This window comes from Microcaecilia unicolor, chromosome 3, assembly GCF_901765095.1.
Source record: "Microcaecilia unicolor chromosome 3, aMicUni1.1, whole genome shotgun sequence".
Taxonomy (NCBI): Eukaryota; Metazoa; Chordata; class Amphibia; order Gymnophiona; family Siphonopidae; genus Microcaecilia; species Microcaecilia unicolor.
Window position 1 is genome coordinate 76,464,732 of NC_044033.1, and position 20,064 is coordinate 76,484,795.

Genomic DNA, 20,064 nt, shown 5'->3' on the forward strand with positions numbered 1-20,064 from the left:
ATATATTCTAATGCTCCCATCTTATTTTGTATGCTTCTGGCATTCACATATAGACATTTCAAACTGTTTGTTGTTCCTATTTACATCTTTCTCAGCAGTTGACAGTGTTAATTTGCAATCTTCTGTCTGATTTTTATTTAAAAGACACCAGGTCTAATATTGTCTGTATTGCAACCTCTACATCAGGATACCCTATCTTCCCTGTTTTGGTGATATTTTTGAGAGATATTCAATGTGCTATTGAATGGTTGTCGGCCTTCCCCCAGGTTCTAGTTTAAAAGCTGCTTTATCTCCTTTTTAAATGCCGATGCCAGCAGCCTGGTCCCACCCTGGTTAAGGTGGAGCCCATCCTTTCAGAATAGGCTCCCCCTTCCCCAGAATGTTGCCCAGTTCCTAACAAATCTAAAACCCTCCTCCCTGCACCATCATCTCATCCACACATTGAGACTCCTGAGCTCTGCCTGTCTCTTGGGCCCTGCGAGTGGAATGGGTAGCACTTCAGAGGTTCTGGATTTGAGCTTTCTACTTAAGAGCCTAAATTTGGCTTCCAGAACCTCCCTCCCACATTTTCCTTTGTTACTGGTACCCACATGTACCAAGAGCCAGCTCCTCCCCAGTACTATTTAAAGTCCTATCTAGGTGATGTATGAGGTTTGCCACCTTCGCACCAGGCAGACAAGTGACCAGACGATCCTCACGTCCACCAGACACCCAGCTATCTACATGCCTAATAATCGAATCACCAACTACAATAGCAATCCTAACCCTTCCCTCCTGGGTAGAACTCCTGGAGACACATCCTCAGTGGGAGAGGATATTGCAACCCCTGGTGGGCTGGTCCTGACTACAGGATTACTTCCAGCTGCACCAGGTTGATGCTGTCCTTTTAGAAGACTTCCTCCTCCAAGCCATAATGGAGGTGGGCCTTCTATACAAATCCCTGTAGGCCTCCTCCATGTACCTCTCTGTCTCCCTCAGATCCCCCAAGTCTGCTACTCTAGCCTCAAGACAAAGGACTCATTCCCTGAGAACTAGGAGCTATTTGCATCAAGCACACACATATAACTTCTCACCAACTGGAAGATAATCATACTTATGGCACCAATGGAAATGACTGGATACCATCCCTCTCACTGCCAGACTTCTGTTTGCATCTTAGTATTACAGAGTTGTTTAATTAAAACTTAAGGTACTAGGGATATCAGATGAATATAAAGAGCCTTAGGATTATATGGTGTAATATGCAATGTATTTAGTGTTTGCTTCTCAGAAACTAATTAACTATATTAAACTACATTTAAAAGAAATTCTAAAGGGGATGGAAAATGCTGTTGATATAGTAGACGGTTTTGTAAATATATAAGAAAGATAAATCAAAAAGCACAATAAAATTATGCATACAGATGAGATCAGTCTCAAGAAATCATTTTTTTTTTAAATTCTGACAAGTCGCGTACGAATACATTTTGTGAAGAGACAGCATACTAAGAGGGAGCAGGTCAACATTAATAGCGATCTATGCATATTACTAGTTATAATAATCGTTTTTCATTTATTATACCGCTTATTCTGCCAGGGAAGTCGAAGAGGTTTTACAATAATGTTATTAATACCCAATGGGAGACATTTAATACATCCGATTCAGGTTTTAAAAAATCCTTTCGCTTGCAGAAAAATGTGTTTAACTATGATAATCCAGTAACTCAATTTTTTTTCGCGTCGTTTTTTGCTGTATGACAAGCAAAACCCCAAAATGATTGTTTCGAATTTTCCAATAGTACACTGATCCCCTCATATGTACTAATTTCTCTCTCCCTCTGGAGTAACCACAATTGCAGAATCAATGGGAAAAAAAATGTACAAGACCTACACCCGCCATAAACGCTGCTCCTAACCTGCAGGACAGTTGATACACAAACAAGAACTGATCGCGGTACTTACCACGACCCCGCCAAGGCGCGCTGATGATGGAACGAAACAGCATGATAAAACAGCACTATTTGAAAAAAAAATTGGTAAAATATATAACAAACACACTGCCCGCCACGGAGATCTAACATGAACAACTCTAAACTACCCGCGAAAATTACGTCGAAATGTCCTATTGGTGGAAACATGCCAGCGGGCTGGCGCGCTCTTAGCTTGTTTCCGCTAGTGAGATTACTTCCGGCCGCCACTCTGTAGCTGTTGGTTGTTGGGTTGTCACGCATGCGCGTCTAACCTATTGGTTGCAATTATGGCGGCGGGCCGGTCGTTTCTGGTGGATGCTGGTTATGGCGAACAAGAACTTGACGCCAATTCCGCGTTGATGGAGCTGGATAAAGGTGAGTAGCAGCGGACTCCATGTTCAGGAGCACGCAGTAAGGTTTGGATTCTTATGCAAATATTCCCTCCAAATGCTCAGAGAACTGTGCACAAAACAAAGCCATCCTTACACACCAGCTCAGAGCAGGCATTAGGGTGTTTGAAGAGAGGATTTCTCACGATTCTTTAAAGTTTGCCCTTTTTTCTTTACTTTTGAAGCAGAAGGGTGTGCCGGGAGTGAGAAACAAATCTGCGCAAGTGAAAGCACACATTGGCACCTGTTTCCTGCTCTTAAATGAAGCGGATTGTGAGCCATCTGCACTGCGAATTCCATCTGTGAGTTTTGTTAGCTGCCCTTCTCTTGGCACTTCATCTTGGTTTTCGCCCCCATTGGGGCACTGCAAGTCTTGCCCCCGGTGACATCACTGGGAGCGCGAGGTGAAGACCGGGGTGCGAACACCAGAGATGGCTGGAGGTGGCTCGCTGATGGAGCATGCAGGGCCGGTCTTAGCAAGTGCGGGGCCCTATGCAGACCAATCTGATGGGACCCTAGCTCCAGGGCCGGCCACCACTCCCTCTGAGCTCCAGGGTGGCCACGCCGAGCTCCCAGGCCATCCCTAGGGCTCCCCAGCTCCAGGGCTGGGCTCCCTCCCTCCCAGCTCCAAGGCCCCCCTCCTTCCCAGCTCCAAGGCTGGCTGGCCGGTCTCTCTCTCTCCCTCCCGCCTACCCACCAGCTCCAAGGCCCCCCTCCGTCCCTCCCTTCCTCCCTCCCTCCCTCCCTGCTCCAAGGCCTGTCTCTCCCTCCCTCCCACCAACCAGCTCCAAGGCCCCCCTCCCTCTGAATTTTAAGTTACCTCGTCGTAGGAGTGGCCGGCAGGTAGTAGCAGCAGCCGTGAAAAGCGTGCAAGCTGCTGGGCAGCGCTTCAGGAGCCTTCCTTTGCCTCACTCAGCTCTGGTCCCATCCTCAAAATGAGGGCGGGATCAGAGCTGAAGGAGGGAAGGGAAAGGAAGGCTCCCCCGAAGCGCCGCCCAGCAGCTCGCACGCTTTTCACGGCTGCTGCTACCTGCCGGCCGCTCCAACGTCGAGGTAACTTAAAATTCAGAGGGCAGGGGGACTGGAGCTTGGGCGGTCGGGCGGGGTGGGGCGACTTCAGGTGTGCCGCGTGAGGCCCTATGCGGTCGCCTCGCCCTAAGACCGGCCCTGGGAGCATGACTAAAGAGCTCCTTGGAGCAGCACTTGAGCGTGACTTTTTTTTGTTTTGAATTAATTATTCCTTTTTGTTAGAGACTGATTGCCCTTTTTATTTAGGCCATTATGTGTAAGATTTCTGTTGTAACAGGGCATGGCCGTTATGGCGGATTGACCCAGAGATGGAAAGGGAATATTGAAGGGAGGGAGTAGTTGTATTTTTTGCTTGAAATACCATTGCAACGGGATGCTTTTTTCCTTGATTGACAGTTTATTATAGCTAGCATTGTTAAATGCTTAGTCTATTTGGGGAAAAACTGTCTTGATACATTTGTTTTCACAGTACAGCTTAGATGTGTTGGGAGTGACTGAGTCTTGGTTGAAAAACTCAAGATACAGTGTTAGTGAGTGATTGTTGCCCAGAGGGTTGTTCATGGGACTGGGCCTGTAGGGAGGGCCAACGAGGGGGTGGAGTTTTAATAATTTATTCTGATTCATTAAAGTTTAAGATAACTTGGAGGATCCTGCAGTGGTGCTGAAATTATTGTGTTAAAAGGGGCTTTGTGTTCTATTTGTTTACTATACTGTCCACAGTTATTTCGTGGAGATTATTCAGCTCTACTGAATAATCTTTTATCATTGGATGTTGATGTATCTAATGTTGTAGTTATGGGAGATTTTAACATTGCTTTTTCTCCAAGTATGCTGTTGACTCATCAGATACTGGATATGATGGCTGCCCTTCATTTAGAACAGATCGTAAAAGATGCTACCCATCATGCAGGACACATTCTTATCTAATGTTTTTGTTCTATCGGTTGGTGGGCATCTGGCCTTGTCAACTCACGGGCCTCTTCTCACAAGGGGTCTGCTCTCCCTGCAGTAGAACTCTGTGCAGGCTGGTCCTGCAGCTGCTCCCTTCTGAGGTTATCCGGTTGCTCTTATGTTAGGACAGGCATCTCCAGTGCCTGCTGGCTGCTGCCAGTCACCATCAGCACACTGCTTATTTCCTAAGACTACCAAAAAAAATTCTGAACAGGAAAGGGACCCTGTTACTGCTGCACTTGTTCGCTGTGCTCTGTGTCTGGAGGTTGCAGATAAAAAAAACTCTGAACCACTCACTACTGCCACAAAGAAAGAAGGACAAAAGTCTTGTCACGAAACGCCTAACCACCCACCTGGAGTTACCCCACGGCCACTTAGAGGGTCTATCCCCAGCACAGCTCAGGTCCGCCTGCACCTGCTGCTTGTGCTCTACACTAGAACCCTTCTCCTACCGACTGGGTCACAACTGCCTCTGGGTGAGTCTCCCGCTCCCAAATTATCCCCAGTGATTTGTAGGTTACTGGGGCCACACTCCCAGTGGCCCCACAGTTCCAAGAAAGCACTCACAGATGCAACACACAAACCACCAGGAGTTATCAGTCCAGACAAGCAGAGCGACCAAACAATTGTGTTTATTCTCAGAACTTGGAACAGTGGACAAAGATTTCCTTTCTACAAGGGCATAAGCTAAGTATTTTACCTTTGCAATTTTGTTAAGTGAAAAAGCAATATATGTACACATTTCTCACACCTGGCACTTAAATTTCCGCTCCTTTTTTTATCTGTTTTCAGGGCTTCGGTCTGGCAAACTTGGGGAGCAATGTGAAGCTGTTGTACGATTCCCAAGGCTTTTTCAGAAGTACCCCTTCCCCATACTTATCAACTCAGCATTCCTCAAGTTGGCAGATGTCTTCAGAGTAGGGTAAGTTCCATCTTCATAAAGTGTTGAAAATGGGCCTTTGATACCCTTTCAAATCAAGATCCATAAGAGAAATGGATAGCCACTTCAGCGTATTTCTTCGCCAAGGGCAAGTAGGTCAGTGCTTACCATATATGGGTGATCCAAAAGAGCCTATCATGTACTTTCCAGCATTTAGTATTTTTGGAAGTTTTTGGCAGAATCACCACCCACGCATGGATGCCATTCCATGCAGGACCAGAAGTCTGTCTTCTGTGGAGATGAGCAGTTGGGTTCTCTCTTGCTGTCATCAGCCTGAGAGAATGTTTCGTTTTCAAGTGCCTTCCCTCAGTACGTGGGACCTTTATATACCCCTTCTTCTTAATTTTTGTTGTTTCCCAAATTCCCTTTTTCTTTCCATAGCATTTTCGACCTGTTTAAGTTTTTTTTTTCTGTTTTTTTCATGACTCTATCAGCCCTCTTAGGCCTGAGCACCTGGTTGTATCTCTTTTTTGTTTAAAAACAAAAAACAAAAAAATTTTGAGCCGTTTAAATTTTGCTTAAAACTCCTAGTGGTTTTAAGAAGTGTTCTTGTTGTGTCAAGCTTATCTCTGTGACTGACCCTCACAATTGGTGCTTGACCACAAGACCTCTGTCATCTCTGTTCTAGAATTTATAAAATTATACTGTTATTGTGGAAACAATTCCATTCAAAATGGTTTACAATTTAAAAAGAAAAATAACAGAACGAGAGTAAAATTAAATTTGACCAAAACTGAGCTTCTCATTTTCCCCCCCAAACCCACCTCCCCGCTCCTCCCGTTTTCTATTTCTGTTGATGGCTCTCTCATTCTCCCTGTCTCCTCAGCTCGAAACCTTGGGGTCATCTTTGACTGTTCTCTCTCCTTCTCTGCTCATATCCAGCAGATTGCCAAGACCTGTCGTTTCTTTCTTTACAACATCCGTAAAATCCGCCCCTTTCTTTCCGAGCACTCTACCAAAACCCTCATCCACACCCTTGTCACCTCTCGTTTATACTACTGCAATCTGCTTCTTGCTGGCCTCCCACTTAGTCACCTCTCCCCTCTCCAATCGGTTCAAAACTCTGCTGCCCGTCTCGTCTTCCGCCAGGGTCGCTTTACTCATACTACCCCTCTCCTCAAGACCCTTCACTGGCTCCCTATCCGTTTTCGCATCCTGTTCAAACTTCTTCTACTAACCTATAAATGTACTCACTCTGCTGCTCCCCAGTATCTGTCCACACTCGTCCTTCCCTACACCCCTTCCCGTGCACTCCGCTCCATGGATAAATCCTTCTTATCTGTTCCCTTCTCCACTACTGCCAACTCCAGACTTCGTGCCTTCTGTCTCGCTGCATCCTACGCCTGGAATAAACTTCCTGAGCCCCTACGTCTTGCCCCATCCTTGGTCACCTTTAAATCTAGACTGAAAGCCCACCTCTTTAACATTGCTTTTGACTCGTAACCACTTGTAACCACTCGCCTCCACCTACCCTCCTCTCTTCCTTCCCGTTCACATTAATTGATTTGATTTGCTTACTTTATTTATTTTTTGTCTATTAGATTGTAAGCTCTTTGAGCAGGGACTGTCTTCTATGTTTGTGCAGCGCTGCATATGCCTTGTAGCGCTATAGAAATGCTAAATAGTAGTAGTAGTAGTAAAATAGATATAAAATTCAGTTACTAAATTTCAATATCGTCATAGAATGCAGAAAAAGACACAAGTGGTCTTCCCCTGCCTCTATTGGGCCCCATCAGATTCGACACCGAGGAAGTGTCAGGATTTGACATCACCTTTGGCACTGAGGGATGTTGATGTCATGCATTGAACGAAGACGAAGGAGCACTAGGATCTGTCCCACATGAAACGTGCCTGAGCTCCCGGTCATCAACACTGCCAGTACCTGCAGTGCTGGTGCCAAGAGGACTGCACCCCCTTTGTGGAGTCGGTGTCGATGTGCCAGTCTCCTTGACACTGACACCAACCTTCCAATTTGGCTCCATTAGCTTTGTAGACTGTCCCCATACTGACACTGGCTTTCTTTTTGCTGATATCTGCCCCCAAAGCAGTAGCTCCATGCCCTTTTACAGGAGGAGTTGGAGTGATTCTTGATTCAGTGCAATGCTGAACCTTCAAGGTAGTTGATGCACACCATATCTCCACCCCAGCCAATCCTTGAGGCCCATGCCAGTGGTGCTCCTCTCCGGCCCATCAGGAGAGGAAGCTCTGCCAATGTCCAGGAAAGAGTCTGTGCCTCAACACTCTCGCTCAGAGACTGGATGTGAGTCCAGTAGACTGATGCAGACACAGACTGAGCCTGCTTTGGAAGAGTATTTTGCTGAATCTGACTCTGACCTCTTCTGGAAGATCTCAAAGGAGGGCTCACTTGGTCTTCCACCTCAGGAAAGGAGAAAGTCATCTCCCTAAAAAGAAAAATTGAGTTTCTCTGGAGAGACAGACCATGCCATTTGATTTGGAGGTTGAGGACGAACCCAGGGCTGATATGTGGATGTCACTGACTGAGGACCCTACTAAGGGATCTGTGAGGGTGCGCATGAAGGGCATCCTTCGTGTAGCACAGATGAGTAAGTGGGAGACCTTTTTGTGTGCAGTTGGTGCCTAGGAAGGTGGAGTACAAAAGGCTCCCGGATTTGAAAGGTGGCAACTACCACACCATTCTGTAGGGTAGGAATCCACCCTCAAAAGAGTTATAAGTTCTAGTACCCATGCCTTGATGCCCCTGGGGCACAATACTTGAACTTTAGATTCTTTTGGGAGGAAGGTTATCGGGGCTTTATGCTTGTGTCTTACATTCAGTCTTATGCACAGAACTTGGTACACAGTGTAGCAGAACTTGTAGACTGCCCTGAAATAAGGCTTTGGAGCTCTGTGCGTTAGTAGCCAAGCAGAAGTGTCGAAAGCACTGGGCCCAGTCTGCCGATGATGCTTTTGATGAGGCATCCATGGTTTCCGTATAGGTATTGGCATGCACAGACTCTCCTAGTTGCATAGTTCAGGATGTCCCTTGCCGAGGCGACATTTTGGGACAAAATGGAAGAGGTTCTGAGCACATCAGGAAAAGAACTGATATCCTCACTGTTGACGTTTTCTGCTGCCTCCACTTCTTGGAAGTTTTCAGGTGAGGCCCAGAGGAGATACTACTACTGTCAAAGATGTATGTATACTCCACCAGCCTGCCCTTCCCAGCAGATCCTGGGATCTCGCCCAGCCCTCTGTAACTGCAAGCCCAGAAGGCTCAGCCAGCTCCTTAGGGAAAGCAAGGGGTGACCTTTTGACTGATTCCAAGAGGATAGCTGCAATAAAAGTGGCTGTCCCAAACGGCAAACTGGTGAGAGGGAGGCTGAATTTTTGTTTTCAAGCAAGATGACCCCTTTTAACCTTTGATCGGTGGGTTCTTCAGATTGTTCTGGGGAGGGGTTTACACCTTAAATTGGCAACAACTTCCTCCAAACTGCCCACCATGAGCATCAAAGTTCATCTGTCATCACCAGGTTGTGCTTGCAGAGGAGCTCTCCTCCCTTCTGTAGGCACATGTAGTTGAGCCCGTACCAATAGGGGAAGAAGAGATGGGATTCTGTTCCAAGTACTTCCTCGTGCCCCAAAAGATGAGGGCATTTTGTCCTATCCAAGACCTCAGGGCCCTGAGCAAATCTGGTCAGTGAAAAGTTCAGGATGGTTTTCCTAGGCACCTTGCTTCCCACGATTCAGGCAAACAATTGCCTGTGCTTTCTGGATTGTAAAGGATGCTTACACCTACATACAGATATATCCTGGTCACAGGAAGTATCTCAAGATTTCAAGTAGGAAAATGTCATTACCAGTATTGCATCCTGCCCTTTTGCCTCACATCCATTCCCCAAGTCTTTTACCAAATGCCTCGCCATAGTCACAGTGTGTCTATACAGGCAGGGTGTGTTTGTGCTTTCCTACTTGACAATTGGCTGATCAAGAGCATGCCTGAGGACGGAGCTCAGGAATTGATGCAGAGAACCAGTTGTTGGAGCTACTAGGTTTCGTTATGAAGTACCAAAAGTTCCACCTCTTTGTTCAATAATTGGAGTTCATTGGAGCCCTGCTAGACATGGTTCAAGCCCAGGCCATCCTTCTGGACGCCAGGGCTGAGGCATTGCTTGCCATTGCCCTGAAAGTCCATCAGAGGCAGTCCCAGCTCAGCAAATGTTGAGGTGATTAGACCACATTGAGGTGTATTTTCAAAGCACTTAGACTTACAAAGTTACATAGAAACCTATGGAACTTTGTAAGTGCTTTGAAAATGAGCCCCATACAGGCATATTTTCAAAGCACTTTGGGAGGCTAAGTTCCATAGGTTTCTATGGAACTTTGGGAGGCTAAGTGCTTTGAAAATGAGCTTGATAGTCTCCACGTTGCATGTCACACCCATGGCATGTCTCCATTTGAGAGAGGCTCAGTGGACCTTAGCTTCCCAGTGATGCCAAGCTTCAGGTATCCTAGCAGATATCATTTCTGTTGCTTAGAATTTGCAGGACTTGCTCCCTTGATGCACAATTTGGCTCAATTTGGTCATATTCCAAATTTCTCTTCCACATAAGATGCCGACTACGGATGAGTCCAACCTGGGCTGGGAAGCTAATGTAGATGGGCTTCATACCCAGGGTCACTGGTCCCCTGAGAAGAGTCAGCTTCACATCAGTCTGGAGCTACAGGCCACTTGGAATGTTCTAAAGGCTTTCAAAGACCAGCTGTTGCAACAAATTATTCTTATTGAAGCAGAAATCAGTTTGCGATGTACTATATCAACAAGCAAGGAGGCTCAGGTTTGTAGCTCTTGTGTGATGAGGCAGTCAGGATATGGCTTTGAGCCTCCAGCTATAGCTTGGTGCTCAGAGCCATATACCATGCGAGAAAAGACAACAGCCTGGTGGACAGGCTGAGCAGGATAATTCAACTGCATGAGTGGTCTCTGAACAAGGCCATTGCCCAGCAGGTCATCTAAGAGTGGGGCACCCCCTCAATTGATCTCTTTGCCACTTACCTATACAACAAAGTCCATCAGTTCTGCTCCAGGATGAGATTGCATGGCAAGCTAGCATCGGATTCCTTTCTCCTTCATTGGTGGAAGGTTCTTCTGTATACGTGTTTTCCAGCCATTCTTGTGGGGAAATCTCTGCTGAAACTGAAGCAGGACATGGGCACCATGATCCTCATTGCATCTTAATTGCCAAGGCAGATGTAGTTCCCTCTTTTGCAGCTAGCCTCCAAATAGCCATAGAGACTGGACTCCTTTCCAACACTCAGAAAGGGGGGGGGGGGGGGGCACTCTTGCATCCCTCCACAAAGACTGCTTGAATACCTTCTACACCTTTGTCTGGTTTTAAACTCAGCTCCCTAAAAGTTCACCTTGGTGCAATTGGCACTTACCTTCATCATGTGGATGGTAAGCCCATCTCTGTACATCCTCTAGTGAACTGAGGGGCCCATTTGAAACTGTTTATTTAGGTATCAATCAGAGAACAAAAAAGACAAGTTATATTGAAAACTGAGTTGGTGTTCAAAAGAATGCTTTTTTGTATTGAGTTCAGTCAGTTATCCTCATTGTAAACTTGGATATCCTGTATTATTTAGTCATTTTTCTGCTTTGCTGAAGATACTTTTATTTTAAAATTCACATGCCAGTCTCTCTGCCTTAGCTTTCTGAGACAGGAACTCGGTAATCCTTTACCTTTAACAATAGATGATCCACTGGTGTACAATCTTGCTTTTACTTCTTCAGATGGATATTTCACCATGGACTTGACTAGCAATTTTTATAACTACCATACAGCCTGTTGCCCAACTGACTCTAAAGCACAATTTTAAACAGGCAATGCAAGTTACACTGATCGCAGCTGTTCTGACCCTCCATGGTACAGATCACAGCGGTAAGAGCTTTAATATGCAATGCAACTTCTACTACAGCTTCTTTGACAACTTAATCCCTTATATATATTCCAGACAAACAGATCAGCACAGACTTGTTTACCAGGTGGACGCTTCTTTAAGGCTTCTACACAGGACCTTTCACAGCAAACAGTCAACATCCCAAACTCCAACAACTTCCTAATAAAACTCTGAAATACTGTTCTTTCTAGCAAGATCCTGCCTGCCTTTATTAACCTGACATCCAAGTTTAATGTGTTCCTCCTCTTGATCTGTATTGCTGCCTCTTGAGTGCATACAGTTTTGGACTTTGTTCCCTTTTTCAACCAGGGACGTAGCCACAGGTGGGCCTGGGCCCACCCAGTAGTGGTGTCCCTAAAGCAAATAGCTTCCACAGCTCACAGGCTTGCAGCAATTCCCATACGCTGTCTGACGCTCAACAACCTCCTTGCAGCCGCTAAGTGCTAACCTGGAAGCCTTAACTCTGCCGCAGCTTCTGGTTGTGCCCTGTCAGGATGCAGCAGAGGAGAGGCTTCCGGATTAGCACTTAGCAGTTGCAAGGAGGACCTTGAGCATTAGGAAGCGTGTGGAAAACGCTGCCAGCGCCTGCAACCCGTATAAGCACAAGAGGGAGAGTTATGGGTGGGATAGGAAAGAGAAGAGGACGAAAGATGCTACCCGGGGGGAGGGAAGATGGGGGAAAGGTGCTGCACGGGGGCTGGGGGAATGCTGCATAGGAGGGGGGAAGAAGAGTTGTAGTAAAGGGATGGAGGGGTGAGAGGGATAAATCTTGCATATGAGGTGGAGTGGAGGGAGATGTGCTGCATGGAGAAGGGATAGGTGGTGAGAGAGGAAGAAATGTTGAACATAGGGGAAGAAGGGAGAAATGTTAGACAAAGAGGGGAGGAAGGGAGAGATGCTGCATGGGAGGGAGAGAGATGTTGAATCTGGAACACAAGAGAGGGGAAGAGAGAAAGATGGTGGACATTGGGAATGAGAGGGGGTGATGTTGGACATGGAGGTACTTGGGAGGGAGAGGTACATAGGAGGTGGAGAGGGGAGAAAGAGGGAAAAATGCTGGCCATGGAGGAGAGGGCAGGAGGGAAGAGAAAAGGGACAGGGAAATGTCATGCTACGAGGGTGGGGAGAGGAAGAGGGATCAGATGCTGGGCTAGAAGGGTGGAGGGAGGAAGATGATGGGAATGGGAGAGGGGGTTGTAGACATCCTGCCATCCTGGCTGTACAAGTCAGTAGGAGAGGATTAAGAGCTCTTGTGCTACCCACTTCTGCAGTAATTCTGAGCCACAGGCATTTGGTTACTTTCGTGGTAATGATCTGTATGATACACACTTAACAGTGACAGCAATTTATTTCCATGTGCTTTGTATTAGGAACAACTTCTTGCGATTATGTGTGCTGAAAGTGACACAGCAGAGCGAGAAGCACCTGGAAAAGATCCTGAACGTGGATGAATTTGTGAAGAGAGTCTTTTCTGTGATTCACAGCAATGATCCCGTGGCCCGTGCCATCACTCTACGGTGAGTTCTGTCTGTACTGTCCAGCTTGCCAAAATAATCCGGTCCCAAGAGACATTTAGGGGGGGCATTTTCAACATGATGTCTAAATCCAATTTTGGGTGTTTTGGAAAAAAAAAAGTGCAAAAATCCAATAGTGAACATGGCCATTTTTACCGTTACCCCTTTGTATGGTGAGCCCTCAAAACCTACCAAAATCTAATGTACCCAACTGTACACCACTACAATAGCCCTTCCTAGTCTTCTATACCAGACCAGTCCAGACAAATGGGTTATGTCCATCTACCCACGGATGGAGACAGAGAAAAGTAGTTCCAAGTAATTCGCCCCTTAGGGCCTCATGCAGCCTGCAATGATCAGTATTTTCTCTGGCTCCAAGTGGGCGTTAGATGGATCGTGCACTTCTGTCGGTCTTGTCTGTTTTTATTGTGACAGCAGGGGGTCTTGGCTGGTGGAAATATGCTTGACTCCCTCGCCTTCAAGTTGGGGAATACCCGGTGGGCCCAGGCGCCCCCCCTCCCCCCCACATCTGTTAGTGGACACTGTGGTCAGTACACTGAGGCTTTCAATTCAAGTATGTACCTTTGCTTGTTTTCTGATCTGTTTTTTGCAGCCTTCAGGCAGTATCCATGATCTTCGAACCTCCTTGGGGATCAGGGAATGCTTTGGTGGAGGCTGCCTTCCCACCCTTTTTGTGTTTGAGAGGGGTTTAGCAATGACCACCATTGTTTGGGGGAGGGGGACCAATAAAGGTGATCAGAGGCCAGATTTCCCTTTCGGTGGACCCTTGCTTCTGATGTAGGGTGGTAAACCGCTGCCTTGTGCTCTGTTGTGATGGCCGCTTTAGGGCCTAGGGCGCAGTCCCTTGGTTGCGGCTCATGCACAGTGACTGCCTCTTGGACTCCAGACTTAGTTCCATCTTGATTGCTAGGTGAGAGTCCAAGATTGATGTCAGGGGTTTCTTAGGATCCTGGGCGACTGTCTTTCCCGGCTGCTCTTCTGCCAGTTGGCAGTAGTAGATGATCTTGTAGGCGGAAGTGGAGGTGTCTGGGTGGATTCTGCAGGCTGCGTTGTGGGCACAGATAACACTCTCTTATTGGGGTGTTATGGATGTACTTGACACTCAGTGTAAGTTATAACAACCAGACTAACTTGGTTAGGGAAGTGTCAGAAGTAAATGTATCGCCCTGAGAGGAGACAAGATGGCGGCGATAACGGTTGTGTGAAACCGGAGCTCCTCAGAATCTTCTTTGTACGATCCTGAGAATTTCTTTCCCTGACGGTTTAGATGGGGAAAAGAAAGGGGAAAACGCTGGTACCTACCTCCGTGGTACCAACGTCGACACCAGTCTCTAGGCAAGCGACATTGGAGAACTTTGGTATCGGGATCCTTGGCGAGCTGACCTCCACTTCGACGGTCTCAAACCCTTCGGGAGTTGAGTGCAGCGCTGAGGGAGCGACGTTGAGTCCTCCCGCTTTCACCACGCCTCCACAACCCGGAAGTGAATTGCTAGCGGTGGGGTCACTGCAGCTGGAAGCGTGTGCTCCGTTGTCCGTGGTAGGAGGACCCACCGCTGGATTAACCTCGAGTTTAGGAACAGCAAAGCAGGGGCTGACGCAGGACGTTACCCCTGCCACCCGAGGTTTGACTTCCGAGAAAAGTGGAGGAAGAAAAAGACCAGTATCGGTGACTATGGACAGTTTATGGGATGCAATACAGGAGGTAAACGGAATGTTACTGCAGATGAATACTTCTATTAAGGGCGAGATAGGTGAATTGAAACAGACTACTCAAGATCTATCTTCAAATGTTCAAGAACATAAGGAAAAGATTTCTCAGATGGAAAATGAGGTTAAACAACTAAAGAATTTAACTGTAACTTTGGTTAAGGAAAAAGAAATTCAGGAAAGAAAGTTAGAATACCTGGAAAATAATACTCGGAAGAATAACCTGAGGCTGTTGAATTTCCCCAAATCTCCTTTAATACCAGCAGGTGATATGCTTAAAAAATATCTTGGTGAGGTTTTGGGGATTCCGAAGGAGGGATTTCCACCTATTACACGGCTCCAGTATATTACTGGAACAGTGAAATTATCGAAGGAGCAACCCCAGGCTACTGCAAATTTGAACTTGACTGAATTCCTTGAGAACTCTGGAATGTATTACAGAGAGAACAACACTGCTTGTGACTTTTGCTCTTGAACCTGATAGACATAATATTCTCAGATTATATTTTCGCCATTTAAATGATGTATTTTTGGGGCAAAAAATACAGATTTTCCCCGACTTAGCTAGGAACACACAAAAGAGAAGAAAGGAATTTTTACTTTATAAACCTAGAGCTTTAAAATTAGGTGCTACTTTTCTCTTGAAGTTCCCATGCAAATGTCATATAATGTTTGGTTTAAATAATTATATATTTTTTACCCCTTAAAAATTATTATAATTTTATTTCATCTAAGGAAAATGTTCAAGTACCTAATGTGTTGCCTCCCTAATTAAAGTGCTGATACGTCGGCTGTAGATATCAGCTATGCCCTTACCGTTATAATAATTGGCTTATTTTTATAGGCTTGTTTTTCCTTTCATTTTCCTAGTATCTTGTCTCAATTTATTGTGGACTAATAATAATCTGATAATTTTAACTTAGAACCTAGTTTGGTAATAAGTAATTTTGTTTTTGATTGTCAAGTTGTATATTCTGATATTTCCTGGTTTATGTCATGAGATGTAAATGTGAAAAAATTATAAAAAAAAAAAAAAAGTAAATGTATCACCCTGTATTCTTAGATCCAAGCCCAGTGCGCCAAAAATAATAAAAGAAACTAACTCCACACCGAGATATTATAAAAATAGGGTCTTATTTATTTACAGTAGCAGCAAATGACATAGGATTGTCTTTGTATTTATTCCTGTTTACTCTATTACAGAGAGAGCTTGGAGTAAAGGTATTTCAATCCCTAGCTAGACTGTTAAGTACAGGAGCACTTTGCAAGGAGACATGGCACATATAGAACCTGATGTAGTTCTGAAGATGTCAGCAGATTCTTCAGATGTCAATCTGGTCCAATGCAGTCTTGACCCTCGGATGTGATATTGGCACAAGTCAGCTAACCTTGGCAAGAGCTGCCTTTTATGGAGAAATCGGGTGTCTTATTTCTCTCATTGACGTATGTTCTTCTTGAAGAACATAAACGAGTAGCTTCAAGTGTCCGGCATTGACATCAGTTCTGGTAACAGCTTGCTGCATTGATGTCCATTTCCGATAATTTGCATCAGTGCTGATAACACTGTCCTGTATTAGCAGTGTCTGTCCAGTAAACAAGAGTTGTTATTCTTCTGTGAGACTGGATGTCTCTACAATGTCTTAGAATCTTTTGAGAGAGAGAGTGTCTGAATTTGCACATCACAATCGGGTTCTTAATGCTGGCTAGTGCTATATATTTAGCACTTTGCTGCCTCTGGCTGCCCGCCTCTATCGTTTGCCGGGGTTGGCCCTCTGAGTTGCTGCCATCCATGGTGCTCCTGCCTGTTTTGGGGTTGGGCCTTTGGCTTTCTGCTTGGTGCTTTACTTTCGTTGGTCCAGTCTGTGGTATCTTGAAGTGGTGCTGCTTCCTGTTTTGATGGGAGTCTGGTAATACTTTTGCAGGCAGTTGTTGTGCTTTCCAACTTGTCCTTGACCTCATCTCTGCTTGGTGTTTTCGGGTTGCTCCACAGCTGTGGGGTCAGCAGGGCCATTTTCTGTGCATTTAGCACTGGGCCATGCCTTTTGGGGGTACTTTTCTCCCTTTTTGTGGCCTCTTTGGACAGCCTATAGCTTTTTTGGGGACTTTTTCTTGGGGTATGAGGGGTGGGTGTTACGGTGGTGCCCAGGTTCCTGGCTCTGTCACCTTGGCCCCCGGTGGTCAGACCTGGTAGCTGCTGTGAACTGATGGTTTACCGTTTCCCATGTTCCAGAAGATATGCTGGTCCGGTCCGGATCTTCCAGCCTTCCAGATTGTTTTGGGAGTTTTTTGGAACTAAGCAGTGCCCGTACTTGGTGAACTCCCTTGTATGCTGCCTTTATTAACCACCTGGGAAGGTCTCTAGTTTGCCTTGCAACAGAGGTCCTCAGAGGAGTTTCCTTTGGTGAGAGTTTGTTGCAGTGCTGCTGTGATATTTCCTGATTCTGGCTTTGACCCTGCTTGTCCCTTGGTTTATTCTTCTGTCTGCTGCCCACCCTGACCCGGCTTGTTTTCTGATTTATTCTGCTGCTTGCTGCCTGCCTGGAACCCCGGTGTGTTTTCTGGAAGTTTCCTGCTGTTCGCCAGCCGGCTGCTGTTTCCTGCAGTTCTGCCTTCCAGTCCTGTCGGCCGCCTGAACTCAGGGGCTCAACTCCTGAGGAACGGTGGCTAAGCATAGGTGAAGTTTGGTTGAATTCCTGTCCTGCTTGTTCCAGCTTGATTTGCCTTGGCTGCAGTCTCCGCCTGGTAATTCCAGTCCTGGATTTGCTGGTACGTCTGTTTTGCCTTGTCTGTGTTTGGGTGATTCTCCTGCCGCTGCTGCCCCCGCGGCAGTGGCCCAATGGCTCACTAACCCCGAGGTTCCGCGAGAGACGTGACAGTTTGCAAGGCCATGAGCTCGGAGGGATCATCCATCATGCAGGCGCTGCAGGAGCATGCTAGTATCCTCCACACTTTGGGAGCCCGTATGGATCAGCTAGAGAGTCTTATGGTGGCCTCTCTAAAGGCCGCAGCAGACGTTTCAAGTTCAGGTCCAGCACTAGCAAGAGCTCCGGTCACGTTAGGGATCCAGCTGAAGTCACCTCCTAGATATGACGGCAATCCCAAAGACTAGAGGTTTTCTCAACCAGTGTGAAATCATTTTTGAGCTACAGTCCCCAGATTTCCCCACTGAGAGAACCCGGATAGCTGATATTATGTCTGTATTGTCCGGTCAAGCATTAGCTTGGGCGTCCCCTCTTTGGGAGAAGGACGATCCGATGCTTCATGGTCTCCAGGGTTTCCTGGATCAATTTAAACGGGTTTTTGAAGAGCCTGGGAAGGTTACTTCCGCAACTTCTGCACTCCTGAGACTTAAGCAAGGAACACAGACTTTGGCTTCTGAATTAGCCTGGAACAACGAAAGTCTGATCGTGACCTTTTGGCAGGGAATGGCACCGCAAATTAAGGATGAGCTGGCTGGACGTGAACTTCCCACCAGGTTGGATGAGCTAATCAAGATTTGTAATGTGATTGATATTCGATTCCAGGAGCGTGGCCGATAACGGCGTTCCTTAGAAAAGATAGGTACTAAGACACCTAGCCCTCAAGTGTTACCACAGACTCCTCGTCCACAGGAGGTTTCCCCCCCAATCACCAGTGGAACCCATGCAACTAGGTCATACTCCTCTCACGATTCAGGAGAAACAGAGACGTCAGACTCTCAATCTTTGCCTGTATTGTGGTGATACAGGACACTACGCGGTCAGCTGTCCACAGGAACCCGGATCCTTGGGGCCAGGTTTGACTGTAGGCACAGTAATAAGTCAATCCTCTGACCTTCTGCGTACTCAGTTCTTACTGTCAGCAGTGCTCGACCTGGGTCACAGACAGGAGCAGACTGAGGTCTTTTTGGACTCCGGGGCAGGTGGAAGCTTTATAGCTGCGTCTCTAGTCCATCGACTTAATATTCCGACACAAGAACTACCTAAGACCATCCCACTTTTTTCAGTGTATGGAAGTATTCAAGGATATGTAAACACTCAAACAGTTCCCGTGAGCTTGCGGATTGGCGATCACAGGGAGGACATCTCTCTATATGTCCTTCCCTCAGCAGTGCAGCCCATTGTATTAGGTCTTCCATGGCTACAGAGACACAATCCGATCTTGGACTGGGGAAAGGGTGAGATATTGGACTGGGGCAAGTCTTGCAGAAAACTTTGTTTTATCCCTGACACCGATAGTGTGGTCGGTGAACAGCTGGACCAAGACTCGGATGCGTGGACGGATATTAGTGATTCCCAGGATTCTTAAGACTTTTACGAGGGGGCTGACCTGCGCATGTGCGTTACCCCAGATCAGCCAGTGCCAAGCGGAATCCGGTAATGTGCCCAGGCCCAGAGTCCAGCTAACAGGAGTTCTAGGACGACTCCTAGGGGCCGGTGGTTCTGTACCTTACATAAAGAGCCGACCCCAGGCCCTAAGCTTCAGAACAATTCTGAGATTCGGAGATCTAAGAATCGGAAGTCTAGCTCCCAGCAAACCATGGCCCGTAGCTCTATTCCAGCGCCGGGCACTCAACCCAGCTGTGTGGATAAAGTCCAGTCTCGCCCTCAGCCGGCCATCTCACTACCCATGCCTAATGATATGGACATTGGTGACACGCCTAAACTTGTCAGCCGATTCCACCAAGAAGATCCAGGGAAATCCAGACCTCCCGAGAAGTCCGGGGAGACCTTAAGGGGGAGGTACTGTTACGGTGGTGCCCAGGTTCCTGGCTCTCAGTCACCTCGGCCCCCGGTGGTCAGACCTGGTAGCTGCTATGAACTGATGGTTTACCGTTTCCCATGTTCCAGAAGATATGCTGGTCCGGTCCGGATCTTCCAGCCTTCCAGATTGTTTTGGGAGTTTTTTGGAACTAAGCAGTACCCGTACTTGGTGAACTACCTTGTATGCTGCCTTTATTAACCACCTGGGAAGGTCTCTAGTTTGCCTTGCAACAGAGGTCCTCAGAGGAGTTTCCTTTGGTGAGAGTTTGTTGCAGTGCTGCTGTGATATTTCCTGATTCTGGCTTTGACCCTGCTTGTCCCCTGGTTTATTCTTCTGTCTGCTGCCTGCCCTGACCCGGCTTGTTTTCTGATTTATTCTGCTGCTTGCTGCCTGCCTGGAACCCCGTTGTGTTTTCTGGAAGTTTCCTGCTGTTCGCCAGCCGGCTGCTGTTTCCTGCAGTTCTGCCTTCCAGCCCTGTCTGGTAAGTCCTGTCGGCCGCCTGCACTCAGGGGCTCAACTCCTGAGGAACAGTGGCTAAGCACAGGTGAAGTTTGGCTGAATTCCTGTGCTGCTTGCTCCAGCTTGAGTTGCCTCGGCTGCAGTCTCCGCCTGGTAGTTCCAGTCCTGGATTTGCTGGTACGTCTGTTTTGCCTTGTCTGTGTTTGGGTGATTCTCCTGCCGCTGCTGCCCCCGCGGCAGTGGCCCAAGGGCTCACTAACCCCGAGGTTCCGCGAGAGACATGACAGTGGGTCCATCCCTAGGGGGCTCTCTCGGGCTTTGCTTTGTCTTGGCTATTTCTTTGTGTCTGGGAGATGGTTCCATCTCAGATTGTGCAATGGGATTCCTTTTGGGCCCAGGTCTTTGCCTTTGCGCCTGGCACCTCTCTCTATCTGCCAGTGTGT

General features: G+C 47.0%; 2 protein-coding genes across 3 annotated transcripts in view; one reads left to right on the plus strand and one right to left on the minus strand.

Annotated features, from left to right (window-relative positions):
- The window catches only part of DTL (denticleless E3 ubiquitin protein ligase homolog), a 70,204-nt gene extending 68,064 nt beyond the window's left edge, over nucleotides 1-2,140 (minus strand). The window contains exon 1 of the mRNA XM_030196070.1: nucleotides 1,942-2,140. Within this exon, the coding sequence (XP_030051930.1) occupies nucleotides 1,942-1,984 (43 nt within the window). The 5' untranslated portion in view covers nucleotides 1,985-2,140. The remainder of the gene's footprint in view (nucleotides 1-1,941) is intronic.
- A 50-nt stretch (nucleotides 2,141-2,190) lies between these two features.
- Nucleotides 2,191-20,064, plus strand: part of INTS7 (integrator complex subunit 7) — a 137,886-nt gene continuing 120,012 nt past the window's right edge. The window contains exons 1-3 of one of the 2 annotated variants that reach the window (XM_030196069.1): nucleotides 2,191-2,324; nucleotides 5,111-5,240; nucleotides 12,548-12,694. In XM_030196069.1, the coding sequence (XP_030051929.1) occupies nucleotides 2,237-2,324; nucleotides 5,111-5,240; nucleotides 12,548-12,694 (365 nt within the window). In that variant the 5' untranslated portion in view covers nucleotides 2,191-2,236. The remainder of the gene's footprint in view (nucleotides 2,325-5,110; nucleotides 5,241-12,547; nucleotides 12,695-20,064) is intronic. The other variant, XM_030196068.1, reaches the window with a different exon arrangement.